General features: G+C 42.4%; 1 protein-coding gene across 1 annotated transcript in view; it reads right to left on the bottom strand.

Annotated features, from left to right (window-relative positions):
• The window catches only part of CSMD1 (CUB and Sushi multiple domains 1), a 1869137-nt gene that overhangs the window by 93088 nt on the left and 1762087 nt on the right, over positions 1–13962 (bottom strand). The window contains exon 50 of the mRNA XM_049095299.1: positions 5573–5758. Coding sequence (XP_048951256.1) covers positions 5573–5758 — 186 coding nt within the window. The remainder of the gene's footprint in view (positions 1–5572; positions 5759–13962) is intronic.

The raw sequence follows: 13962 nt of genomic DNA, 5'->3' as shown, positions 1-13962 counted from the left end.
TTCCTCCGTGGGATCCAAAGCATTTTGTCCGCTTTCCTATTTTTGAAATGCTCAGCTTCTTTCTCTACCCCCAACTAAAGACTTAGAAAGCTATACTGTGCCTCTTTTCCTCCGGAGTCTGACATAACTGGCTCTTCACGCTGGAGTTTTCTGATGGCGACCCATTTATCACCAAATATAAACCACCTCCATTGGCATTCTGGAGACCAAGCTGTAAAGCAGAGTTGAAAATCTGGGTGTGCATAATTGCTTAACCCAGTAAGGTATGGCCTTAGCACTGAAATGTGGCTCGTACATAAAAAAATAGTTTGCGCTTGTACACAAGGCATCCGGTCCAGCACATGTTCACGATGAAATGATGCAACATCACAGTGACATACGACGGGTTCCTGCTCACTGTGTCGATCTGTGGAGTGGCAGGCACATATGTGAGGTAGCCTTTAATTAATCCAAGAGAATGCCTTAAAAAAGTTAAAATGGAATGCCAAAAAAAAAAAAAACAAAAACTGCCACTTTGACTGAATGTCTGTGATCTCCAATAAGCTGGATTATCTTTAGGAAAAATCATGGCCTTAAAATTTTTCTGTATTAGGACACCTCAGTGGTTCAGTGGTTGAGCCTTTGGCTCAGGGCGTGACCCCAGGGTCCTGGGATCGAGTCCTGCATCGGGCTCCCTGCAGGGACCCTGCTTCTCCCTCTGCCTGTGTCTCTGCCTCTCTCTATGTCTGTCATGAATAAATAAATAAATAAATAAATAAATAAATAAATAAATAAACAAACAAATAAATAAATAAATAAATAAAATCTTTAAAATAAAATTTCCCTATAGCTTTAAAGATCATGAAAGTTATCTGTGCCCATCAGGGCATTTTCAATAAAATCAATTATATCCCTAGAAATACTTACAACCAAAATCAAGATTGATTTTGTAGGATACTGGAAAATATTCTTCCAACTAAATTTTCAAATTGTTGCATTTGTATTAAATACATTTTTTTGGGGGGGGAAGGTGTCATTTTATATTCCATTCTAACTAAACAAAAACAGAAGTGAGAAGTCAGTGTGATATTGGCAAAAAAAAAAAAAAAAAGACACATAGATGGATGGAGCAGAATGTTAAACCCAGAAATAGACCCTCTAAAACATAGTAAACTGATCTTTGGAAAAGGAGCAAAAAGCAGTTCAAATGGAGCAGAGATAGACTCTCAACAGATCACGTTAGAACAACCAGACGTCCCCATGCCAAGATGAATAGAAGTGCAGACCTTACACCTGTCACAAAGATTGCTTTGAATTGGATCAAAGACCCAAATGTAAAGTATAAAACTCCTAGGAGGTAACATAGGAAAAAATCTAGGTGACCCCTTACTGGGTGGATAACTCTTTAAGTACGACACCAAAGTCGTGTTCCATGAAAGAATGAATCGGTAAGTTGTACTCCGTTAAAATCGAAAACTCCTGTTCTGCGAAAGACAGCACCAAGGGAGGGAGAAGACAAGCCACAGGCTGGGAGGAAATGCTGGGAAAAGGCATCTCTGATGAAGGACTGGCAGCCAAAATGTGCAAAGAACCCTTAAAACTCAACAGTAAGGCGAACATCTTGATGAAAAGCGGGCAAAAGCCCTACACAGAAACCTCGCCAAAGAAGGCGGACAGGTGACGAGCACATGGATGGGTGCCCCACATCGTACGTCATCAGGAGCTGCAGACTAAAACCACAAGCTGATACCCCTGCCGCCATATGAGGGTGACTAAAATCCGGAACGCTGATTGCACCAAATGCTGACGAGGATGTGGAGCGACAAGGACTCTCACCCGGTGCTCGTAGAATGCAAAACGTGCAGCCACTCTGGAGGGCAGGTCGACAGTCTCTTTGCAAACTAAACATCCTCTTACCATATGACCCGACAATCATACTTTTGGGTATTTATTCAAAGGAGTTGAGAGCCTATGCCCACAAAACAGCTACACCCAAATGCTTATAGGCGCTGTGTCCCTTGTGTCCTTCAGTAGGGGGAACGGTTGAACCGCAGTCCATCCAGATGATGAAATATTATGCAGAACCAAAAAGAAATGAGCTTTTAAGTCATGAAAAGACATAGAGGAGCCCTTAACGCATACCACAAAGTGAAAAAAAAAAAAAAGAAAACATTCTGAAAAGATTACATAGTGTATAATTCCAACTATATGATGTTCTGGAAAAGGCAAAACTGTGGAGACAGGAAAGGAAGATCGCCAGGGGGTTTCCAGGTGCTGAGGGGCAGGGGAGACAACAGGCAGAACAAGACAGTTTTTAGGGCCGTGAAATATCTGTATGATACTATCATGGCGGATATACGTATTTATCCATTTATCCAAACGCACAGAAAGTATGATGCCAAGAATGAACCCTAATGGGGCAGCCCGGGGCGCTCAGCGCTTTAGCACCGCCTTCAGCCCAGGGTGTGATCCTCGAGACCTGGGATTGAGTCCCGCATCGGGCTCCCTGCATGGAGCCTGCTTCTCCCTCTGCCTGGGTCTCCGCCTCTCTCTCTCTCATATGCATAAATAAATTTTAAAAAATCTTAAAAAAAAAAAAGAATGAACCCTAATGTACTGCTATGAACTTTGGGTCATAATGACGTATCAAAACAGGTTCATCCCTTGTACCAAACAAGCTTCTCCATCTGTTGGTGGGAAATGTTGACAATGGGCGGGGAGGGGCACGGGGAGGGGAAATCTCTACATTTCCTGCTCATTGTTCCTATAAACCTGAAGTTGTTCTAAAAACAAAAACGAAAACATTTTCATCATTTACGTAGTTACCTTGCCATTGATCACATCTTTCTCAGACACTATGCAAATTCTAAATGGCTTTGCCTTTAAAACCTAGCACATACCTGACATTTTTTTATTTTTTTATTTTATTTTATTTTATTTATTTTATTTTATTATTTTATTTTATTTATTTTATTTTATTTTATTATTTTATTTTATTTTATTTTTATTTTTATTTTTTTATAAATTTATTTTTTATTGGTGTTCAGTTTGCCAACATATAGAATAACACCCAGTGGTCATCCATTTTAAACATAGTGCTCAGAGAACTTAAGACAAAATGAAAAACCCTGATGCCTGTTTTACATCCAAGACTGGTTACCACAGGATCCCTGAAAATCAGACCCAGACATTAGGATTTCTAACACTCCGTACGTGACCTTATGTGTAACCAGCGTGCCAAAGGGATACATAATGAAGAGGGCACAGGGTTTAGAACCAGAGAGAATGGAATTCGACCCTAACTCTGCAGACGAGTAGTCTCTCCTTCCTTGGGAAGGCCGTGTGTGGTCCTCCCGGCTCAGAGCAGTCAGCAGATTCACAGATAAGCAGTTGGAGACACACGGCAAGTAGTAGACACTTTACATTGACAAGGGTCAGTAATAATAAAAAAAAACACTGTTGGTGGGAATGTGACCTGGTGCAGCCACTCTGGAAAACTGTGTGGAGGTTCCTCAGAGAGTTAAAAATAGACCTGCCCTATGACCCAGCAATTGCACTGTTGGGGATTTACCCCAAAGATACAGATGCAGGGAAATGCCGGGACACCTGCACCCGATGTTTCTAGCAGCAATGTCCACAATAGCCACACTGTGGAAGGAGCCTCGGTGTCCATCGACAGATGATGGATAGAGAAGCTGTGGTCTCTGTATACAGTGGGATAGTCCTCAGCCATTAGAAATGACAAATACCCACCATTTGCTTCGACGTGGAGGGACCTGGAGGGTATTATGCTGAGTGAAATAAGTCAATCGGAGAAGGACACACATTATATGGCCTCATTCATTTGGGGAATATAAAAAATAGTGTAAGGGAATAAAAGGGAAAGGAGAAAAAATGAGTGGGAAATATCAGAAAGGGAGACAGAACATGAGAGGCTCCTAACTCTGGGAAACGAACTAGAGGTGGCGGAAGGGGAGGAGGGCGGGGGGTGGGGGTGACTGGGTGACGGGCACTTAGGGGGTCACTTGACGGGATGAGCACTGGGTATTATTCTGTATGTTGGCAAATTGAACACCAATAAAAAATAAATTTATTATTAAAACAAAACAAAACAAAATGAAACAACGAAAAAAAAAAGGGTCAGTAATAACAACCCCGAGGCTGTGTGCTAGGTGAGTGGTGTCTTCAATGCCTAGGAAATTGTGCCCATGATGAGGAGCCCAAAACATATAGTTATTGCCGTCTCTGGGTTTAAGCTCTCATTCTTAGAGCATAATTTTATCAAGGATCAGATTTAAAAACCTACGGATGTTACTACCCGAGCTTCCTGTACTATCTCTTAGTCATAATAGAACAGTACTTCATTCAATAAAAAGATAACTGAGAAGTGTCGCTATTGTCTCAATCGTATCTCACGGCCACTCCAGAAAAGCAACAATTACCTGCAAACCATAAACAAACAAACAAACAAATAAATAAATAAATGAAGTAAACGATCACAAGGAAAGCAAGAACTATGAAGGAAAGTCAATTATGTCCTGTAAACATTTACGTGTTCATAGTGAAGGAGCTTAAATAATTTTATTTTATTTTATTTTATTTTTTTATTTATTTTTTATTTATTTTTAAATAATTTTAATATGACCAAAATACCAAAGGCAAAAAGAGGTCAACAAAGTAGTTTTATAATCGAGGATCACGTGGAAATGTTTTCTTTTTTTTCAAAGATTGTAAAAGCAAAAATATTGTATGTGTAGCAATAGTATATAGTTTTCCGTTTTCACGAAGTAGCCAGTTAGATTATTTCCAGTGTGAGGCAAGTTCTAATACAGCCACGACGAGGATCTTGGTGCACATCGTGTGTGTGTGAACTTTTGTTCTCTTTGGCTCTGCAGTACGGGCCAGATCGTTATTTTTTAAGACCACATTGGGCCCAAACTTCTGACCCTTTTAGGAATAGTATTATGAACCATAAAGAGCTTCCCAGGAAACTTCCTCCTCTTCACAGGTCCATCACCCATTATTAAGCACCAATGTATTATGTAGATTTATTAAGCACCAGTGTATTACGCAGAGTAGGTGACGTACCAGGAAGGGAGCCACTGCCTCTAACCTCAAGGGATTTGCAAAGACGTGGGAGGCTGAACAGGAGGCTCGTGATGGACGACGTGTTAATATTTTGCGTAGGGAGCCATGGCCGCATGTGTCTCAACAGCCTTTGGACTTATCTACCCGAATTGCAAGTGACAGTGTCGCCATGGTTTGCTGTATAAACCACAAGGTCTAGATCCTCATGGAACCAACATGATTCTATCTGACCAGCTTTCAAGAATGCTGAGCTTATTTTATATGGTTGGAGTATTCTCTGCGGAATATGTTATTATTACTTTTTTATGTTATTTACCTTATTTTATTTATTTATTTATTTTTAGTGTCTTCAAACACTTTGGTTCTAGCATTACCAGGATGCAAGAGACCGAGGCCTCACACGCTGTGGAGGAGGGTCTCTGCGCTTTGGGGTCCGGAGCGCTCACCCGTGACCCTCGCTCCTAATTAAGTCGGCCAAGACGTGCAAAGGCACGTGGACACTCACGTTTACACGCCAGAGGCTTCCCCGTGTTGTTCCATAGCCCGTCCTCCCGGCACACGGCCGCTGCCTGCTGGCCCGCCTCCAGCTGGAAGCCCTCGCTGCATTCGTACGTCACTCTGCTGTCCAGCGTGAACTCGCTGCCCGCAAAGGAACCGTTTCCTGGGGACTCCGGGATTCCGCAGGACACCGCTGGGAAGAAAAGGCGCAGATGCGGTTAGTCTGCAAGGCTCTCCCGCCTTCCCTCGTCCTGCTCGCACGTTCCATCTGCTGGACGTTTATGTCTAACGGGGGGCACAAGTGCACCCACTTTCCAAGTTTTAAAGATTCGGGTTTTAACGATAAGCGTTCGTGAGAAGCTGTGGAAAACTGCTCGGAAAGGAACGTCTGTGTGGCCACCATCCCCGGAGGTAAGCCTGGCCGCGCGGTGCCGCTTAAGGACACCGCGGTGCTCGCAACCGCACAGCGTCGTGCTTTGTTCCCAACCTAGTGTGGCAAAGACAGGATGGAACCATCATCTGTACCGTCACAGAACCTACGGACGCCTTGATGCTGAGATTCCTCAGGAGTCAGGACTGAAGTAAGCCGTCTAGCCTCCCCCGATGTGCACCTCCCCACCCCACCCCCCACAGCATCCTCCGCAAAGCCCCCCGCAGGTCCACGGAAGGCAAGTCCCTCAGCCAAGGCCATGGATGCCTGCACCATCACAGTCTCTGTTATTTGACAAATTACCTGTAGGAGGATCTAAAACCCAGGGGGACAAAGGGAAGGCCCAGCCCTACGGGTGCTAGGCACATCTGCCTGCGTGCGAGGCCACACAAGAGGGGGATGAAGGAAGCCCACGTGACCGAAAGACAAGGAAGATGGAGGGAGATTTCGGGGTGAATGCATCTCCTAGCTCCAATCCAGACTTACCTACTATGAGACAGAAAGAGACAAAACAAACAAACACAAGACACCTCTCAAGTGAAACGACTAGAAGTTACCGTAAAGGAACAAAATGGTAAAGGGGACCAAGGGATGGAGAGTAACGCCCCATGACAGGTAGAGCATGCAGGGGCACCTGTCAAAGGAAACTTTCCCGATAACTAGAGTGATGGCCTCCGTTTGCTCAATCAATATTCAAGGTGTTATTCACCTCGTGGATTTTATTTTATTTTATTTTTATTTATTTATTTATTTTTTACCTCGTGGATTTTAAACTTGGGTAATTAAGAATTCTTTTCCACACCACTTCCAATGAGAAGACACGTGTAGCCTGTTAGAGTTGGAAGGATGCGATGAAAGACTCCATAAGAAATCATAGTTTTAGAAATGACAAAAACTGGCAGTCAGAAAATTAAGACGACTTGCCCAGGGTATCGGAGCGACCTGTGACTCCCACCTGAGACCACTTTCTATTCTACAAGAGCCCCAGAGAGGAGCGCACTGGGCTAACTACCTTGGTTCGCTCGGAGTCTTTTGGTTGTTGTTCCGTTCTTTGTTTCTATAGTACGTTCTTGAAAAAATGCAATAGAGGATTATGAAAAAGGTAAAAAAGAAAAATAAATGTTGTGGCAGATAAAAATCAAAGCTCTAGAAACTCCCAAGTACTCAAATTTATCTTGGGCTTAAATTCCTAATCAGCTATTTCAACCATCCAAAATACTAGATACATAGAGACAGAGATAGAGAGATAGAGATAGAGATACAGGTAATATAGGTATATTTGAAGGATTCTATAATAAAAATTTGCAGTAGATCGGAAATAAAATAGTTAGACATATAGACACGATTTTGGACAAAGAATTCAAAATAATTAATGACCTCCGGCTTTCCAAAGCCATTGCTTTATTGAGGCAATGTGTCAAGTATTAGCAAAATGTTCATCTTGACTTATTGAATGCAGTGGATTCATTTGCAATTGGATCCCTCAGGATCACCAACCTCTTGTTTCTTCACCAATTCCTCGCAGATTTCACTCAAATCTCAATTTCATTCTCACAAACCTTAATTTCTCTCCTACCTGCTGGAGCATGCCCAGTGCCCAGCTTCCTTCTAGCTCTCGTTTGGGGTGAGTGCGAGCAAAATGGCATTTCTCTGGCAGGTGATATTCTACAAATACCCATGAAACTCTACCTTAAAGGGATTCACGTCCTGGAGGCCAGCACAGAAAAGCTTTCTGGCTACTTCTGTTAAATCTGAAAGCTTATTTCACATGTGAACCCTGATTCGAGGGAATTAAGGAGACCCACTTTCTGGCATCTGATCATCCACTGGGAATCTTTTTTTGGCCTTGAGCTATAGGTTTTCGCCTCGACAGAGCATCTTAACAGTAGGCTGCTTGGCTGGGCTTAAAATAAAGGTTGGCAATCAATCACCCATGGCACTCTGACCCTTCTGACTCAATGGAGATAAATGGCATCATCTTTAGAGACTTAGGTTCCTAAGATGAGGGAGCCTCCTGCTAACATCTAGAATTGGTTCATCTACTCATTCCTCTCCAAGATTGTGCGTGATTACTAAGTGACAGATATTCTTCAGATCAATTTTTAAATGTCAATGAGCTCAATGCATGAGACGTTCAAAATATGTAGAATGTTCTTACTTTTATTATAGCTAAAAGGAGTAAATCTTCATTTTTTTAAATTGTACTAATAAGCATTGTGTTTCCCAGCGACCTAGGCAAATGACCACACACCCATCCTTTAAAATTACCTTCTGTCGAAGAGCATGGACTTTGAAATCAGACTTCTGTACTAGTTCTTGCCTCTGACATTTGGCGGCTCTATGATTTCAGTTAATAGACTTAATCAATGTTGTCTCACTGCTTTCAGGTTAATAACAGCCGCCTCTGAGGTAATGTGAGGAGTAAATGACATAATATATACAGAACAACTAGCACCGGGTTCATCCAGTGTAGGCACTCAATAAATTAAAAAAAAAAAAACTATTAGCAGTCATAGTTATATTCACAATTGTCATTTATACTTATTTTTTTGCAAATAAAAATATGAGTTGCAAGGAATAACTCCTTGTAACCTATTTATTAAAGAGAGCAAAGAGAAAAATCAGTAGTAAATTAGCTTATTTCTATCACTTATCTCATGGGATATTTAACATTTTGGTTTCAAATACATAAATGGAATAGCTACTCGATGGTCCCGCTCCCTACTCTTCTTTTATAACATGAACACCACGTGGGATTTCTTTTTTTACGTATCCAAGACCAGACAGGAATCCTCCTGTCTCTGCAGGTTTAAACACGTCTCTGACTTTTCCCACTTATTTAAATAATCGTTCCCTGTAACCTACAATGTCTCCATTTCTCTCTGCCGCCCATCAGGTTTCAACACAGCACCATTCACTTTTCTTTCTCTTCTTTTCTTTTCTTTTCTTTTCTTTTCTTTTCTTTTCTTTTCTTTCTTTTCTTTTCTTTTCTTTTCTTTCTTTTCTTTTCTTTTCTTTCTTTTTTCTTTCTTTTTTCTTTCTTTCTTTCTTTCTTTCTTTCTTTCTTTCTTTCTTTCTTTCTTTCTTTCTTCTTTCTTTCTCTTCTTTCTTCTCCCTTCCCTTCCTCCCTTCCCTTCCCTTCCCTTCCCTTCCCTTCCCTTCCCTTCCCTTCCCTTCCCTTCCCTTCCCTTTCCTTTCCTTCCCTTCCCTTTCCTTTCCTTTCCTTCTTTCCTTTCCTTTCCTCCTTCCATTTTCTTCCCTTCAAAGAGCTCAGTGATTCTTGGGCTTTGCCTATTGCCTTAGGCTTGTGATTCTCATGCCTTGACATCCAATCAGTCCACTTGGTGTTGCAGCCACAGCTGCCTATTGAATGTCCAGTTGAGCAAAGCCCACGTCTCAAGCTAAATGGGCCTAAGTTCTAGGGCTGCCACCTGACCTTCCCGGTAGCTCTCCTGAAACTTTCTTCCAGGAAGGCAGTTCAGGTTCTTTCATTCACTTATTTCTTTACACAGCCTGGATTTGGTTGGTGGCCAATCGCTGTCCACTCATCTGAACATTTGCCTCATACTCTATCAGTATCCTAGCTCACTTACCCATTATCTCAAAATGGAATGTCTACCTTTTCGTTATCTGGACCCCACTTGTATGGCTAAGGCAAGCCCAGGGGGAGATCAATCACCCGTACCATAAAGCCTGTAATAAAAATAGTATCCTATGGCTGGCTAAGGTAAGAGATACATCCAAGTAAGAACATCTGAAACAGGACATCCAGGAAATCTGATAGGCACCAAGTTTATAATAAAAAAAAAAATCTAGTTGAACATCAGATATGACAGGAGCATAAACAAAAATGAAGGGCCACCAATAAGCTCAGCATAAGAGCCCCCGAAATGTTCTGTAAACTAGGATGTGCCAAGAGGTACAGAAGAGGACCCGCATTGCAAGACTAATGCAAACCCCTCATACGTTCTGCTAAACCATAATGAAGAACAATGCAGGGACGTATCCTGTGTCCCACATGTAGACAGTGGATTTCTGAGGGGTTAGAAGTATACAATTTGAGCATATAAGAATTCACTATTATTTAAAATTTATGTATAAGCATGTCTACTCATAGATACAGATAAATGTTAATTAATTAGGAACTCTAATAGAAACGGGGTGTCTGGGTGGTTCAGTGAGTTAAGAGTTTGCCTTCAGCTCAGGGCATGACCACAGGGTCCCAGGATCAAGCCCCACGTCAGGCTCCCTGCTCCATTGGGGGGTCTGCTTCTCCCTCTCCTTCTGCCCTGCCCCTTCCCACTCATGTGTGCTCCCTCTGTCTCATATAAATAAATAAAATCTTAAAAAAAAGAATTCTAATAGAAGAATATTCCAAATTACCACCTATAATTTGGTTCTACTCTATAGTATCTGTGCCTTCATTTGTTTCGTGTTTATAACCATGTCGTAGCCAAGTCACAGTGAGTTTGTTATAGTCTGATAGGAAAAGCATTGGAAGCAGATAATATGGAAATCATGTCACTTTTTATTCACTACAAGCCTAGTAGATAAAAAGACGTTTAACAATATTTTTGCTGACTATAGAATTCTGGTTTGATTGTTTTCTTTCAGCCTTTGATAAATGCTGTTCCACTTCCTTCTCCCACCAGAGTTTCTGATGAGGAACTGTCACTACAATTCTTATTTCCCTATAGACGATCCATTGTGTCTGCCTGGCTTCTTTCAGGAGATTTTCTCTTTGCCTTTAGTCTCCAGAACCCTACCATGAGGTGCCTTCTTGTGTATTTCTTTGGGTTTCTGGTATTTGGGGCTCACTTAACAGTTTGGATCAGTTAGGTGTACATATTTTGCCAAATTTGAGAGGCTGTAGGTCATCCCTCTTCAAGCACTTTGTCAGCCTCTCCATCTTTCTGCTCTTCTTCTGGGACCCTGATGACACACAGGCCAGGTCATTTGTTACAGCTGCATGGTCCTGGAGGCTCAGTCCATGGTCCCTCGTCCATGATCCAGGAGGCTCAGTACGTGGTCCTGGAGGCTCAGTCCATGGTCTGGGAGGCTCAGTCCATGGTCCCTCATCCATGATCCAGGAGGCTCAGTACATAATCCTGGAAGCTCAGTCCATGGTCCTGGAGGCTCAGTCCATGGTCCTTCGTCCATGGTCCTGGAGGCTCAGCCCATGGTCCCTCGTCCATGGTCCTGGAGGCTCAGTCCTTGGTCTGGGAGGCTTAGTCCATAGTCCCTTGTCCATGGTCTGGGAGGCTCAGTACGTGGTCCTGGGAGCTCAGTTCGTGGTCCTGGAGGCTGAGTCCGTGGTCCAGGAGGCTTAGTCTGTGGTCCGGGAGGCTCAGTCCACGGTCTGGGAGGCTGTTAATTTCTTCTTAAGAATATTTTCTCTCTGTTTTTCAAAGTGGGTAATTTCTATCATTCTACCTTAGATTCAGAGGAGAGAAGTACTTTCTTCTGTCCTCCCTATTTTGCTGTTGGGTCCATCTACTGAGGTTTTTTGTTTGTTTGTTTGTTTTGTTTTGTTTTGTTGTTTTTTTTTTAATCTCAGTTATTGTATTTTTTAGTTCTAATCATCCCATGTGGTTATACTTTGTATCTATTAATTCTTTGATGAGACTTTTTATTTTTTAATTGTGTATACAGACTCACAGGCATGATCTAATAAAGTGCTCATCTACACTGTAGTTGTCGATGATGCCTGCTTTAGACTCGGGGAGCATCCTAGCATCTGTGTCCTCTTGGCTTTGCTTCTGTGGACTGTCTCCTCTCATTTAGTCTGATACCTTTCCATTTCTTGGTGTGATGGGTGATATCGCATTAACACCTGGACACTGGGGCATTACGTCATTCATACGACTGGCACTTGTTTAACCTTCTGTTTTTCTAAGGCTTTTCTAACAGCCCTCTAGTTGGTAGAGAGGTTCCATCTCTACCTCCAGTGGGGGTGGGAGTCCAGATGAGTGAGGTCCCTGCTGGGCAAGGTGGGAAGTCCAGCTTGCCTCCAGGTCTCCACTGATACTTCCCTGGCTGGGATTGTAGAGGGAACTTCTTTACTGCTTCCCATGTGGCCCCCACTGACATGGAGAGGGATGATTTTGTCACAGTGGAGGAATAGTGACAGTTCTGAGTCCCAAATACGTGTTCTCTAATACCACCCAGCACAGGCAGTTGAGGGCAGCTCATCAGCCCCAGGTAGGGCGGGATCCACTTTCCCAGGAAGATTCCCTGATGCTGCCTCACAGCCTCTGTAAGGTTTGGAAGGAGAATGGTTACATGAAATATTTCCTGTCTGGTCTGGCTTTCCCTTCCCTTTCCTTCCAGCAGAGAGAGCAGGTTTCTCTTGAAATTTTGTTGCTGTTGTTGCTGCCTGTTCGCACTGGTGTTTCAAGGCGATAAGCTTCCCCAGCGTCCTGCTGGAGATTCAAGGCAGTAAAGACAACCCTCAAGTGTCACCATTGGGTCTTCCTTTTGTTCCAAGGCCTAAGCCAGCCTACCATCTTGTCTCCATTTTTCAGAGTTTTCTTACAGTTGCTTTTTTTATATAATTTACAGGGATTTTAGTTATAATTAGGAGGTAAAGTAGAGAAAAGAACATCTGCTTCATCTTCCTGGAAGTGGAAGTTGGAACATCCTTTTAAAAATCTTGTTCTAGGCTGGAAAAGAAAGGGTTTGGGGATGGACTGATGATGTCGGCCGCGGGAGACGTGAAGAAGCCCGGGGGCCGTGGGGCCTGGAACAGCTGACCGCCTCAGCCTGCTGCCTCTATTCTTACCTCAGTGGTGCCCGGAGACCACCTTCCTCATGGTATAAAAGTCCTCAGAGGACAGAAGGTCCATACAGGTTTTCATCTCACCCACTGCCTTGAATATCATGGCTCTCAATAAGTGTGTGTTAACTTTATTTATGGGAAATGGAAAAATATCATACTAGCAAAGGTATGATGTCAAGGTTTCTCAAAAACTACCGCTGCACAGAATTTCAGTATATGGATTTATTAAGTTCATGATCTGAGCAACCAACAGTAAGAAAATGTCTCCCTTTGAGTTTGCAATGAGCAAGTACTCTATCTCGATTCTGAATGCTTTAACTGGCCACCTCATGTTGATGAAAACGATAAATCTTAAAATCATGGTCTGCAACTGCCTATGAAATTCATTTTTTTCCTATGAAATTCTATATAGGCATTTTTTGTTATTTTCAAGGATGTGTAGAATTTTATTTTCACTAAGATTTTCTCTAGAATCATTGATATAGATACTTATAAAGGAGTTCTTTTTGAATGAGGAATTATCCTGTGGTTTCTATGTGTTTTCCTGAAGGTTAGGAAACTAAACTTACATGCATCCCCTAATAACTTATCTAGTTACTCAGACATTCATAGAGATTATCTGTAAAATTCTAGATCCTTAAATTTGTTAAAGTTCTGAATAAACTTGGCCACATTTTGTGACGAGTTTCAGGTTATTCCAAACGGCCATTATTTTGTCAGTGACAAACGTCGGATCCCTTCCCAAGAAAAAATATTCCCCACTTTGATAGCATTCAACCTGACCTAACGAGCATTTCTGCATTTCTGTGAAGTAGATAAGATAATATCATTATTCTTAATATATGATGAATGCACAGGCTTTTTGGGGAGATGGGTTTGGGGATCAGCAGTGGTGCCCCACCCCACACAATGTTTAGTAGGGTGGACAATTTTGACTCTGGGCAAATAGAGCTACAGAAACAATCTAGCATTGTTCACTGGGAGCATTTGGGACACATCTAAGATATATTTCGCACATCCTGCCAACCAACGGACAAGAACAATCTGTTCTTTCACTCACTTGACAGCGTTTATCATCTACTGCGTGCCAGGGCGGGTACAAAGCACAGTGTAAACAGTGGATACAACCGAGCTTTTCCTTTTCCTCTTGAACCTTAGGGCCTACCAGTGAGATTTTACTACTACTGGA

The sequence above is a fragment of the Canis lupus genome, chromosome 16, assembly GCF_003254725.2.
Source record: "Canis lupus dingo isolate Sandy chromosome 16, ASM325472v2, whole genome shotgun sequence".
Taxonomy (NCBI): domain Eukaryota; kingdom Metazoa; phylum Chordata; class Mammalia; order Carnivora; family Canidae; genus Canis; species Canis lupus.
Note: the sequence above shows the minus strand (reverse complement) of the source record. Positions and strands in the feature narration are given on the sequence as shown.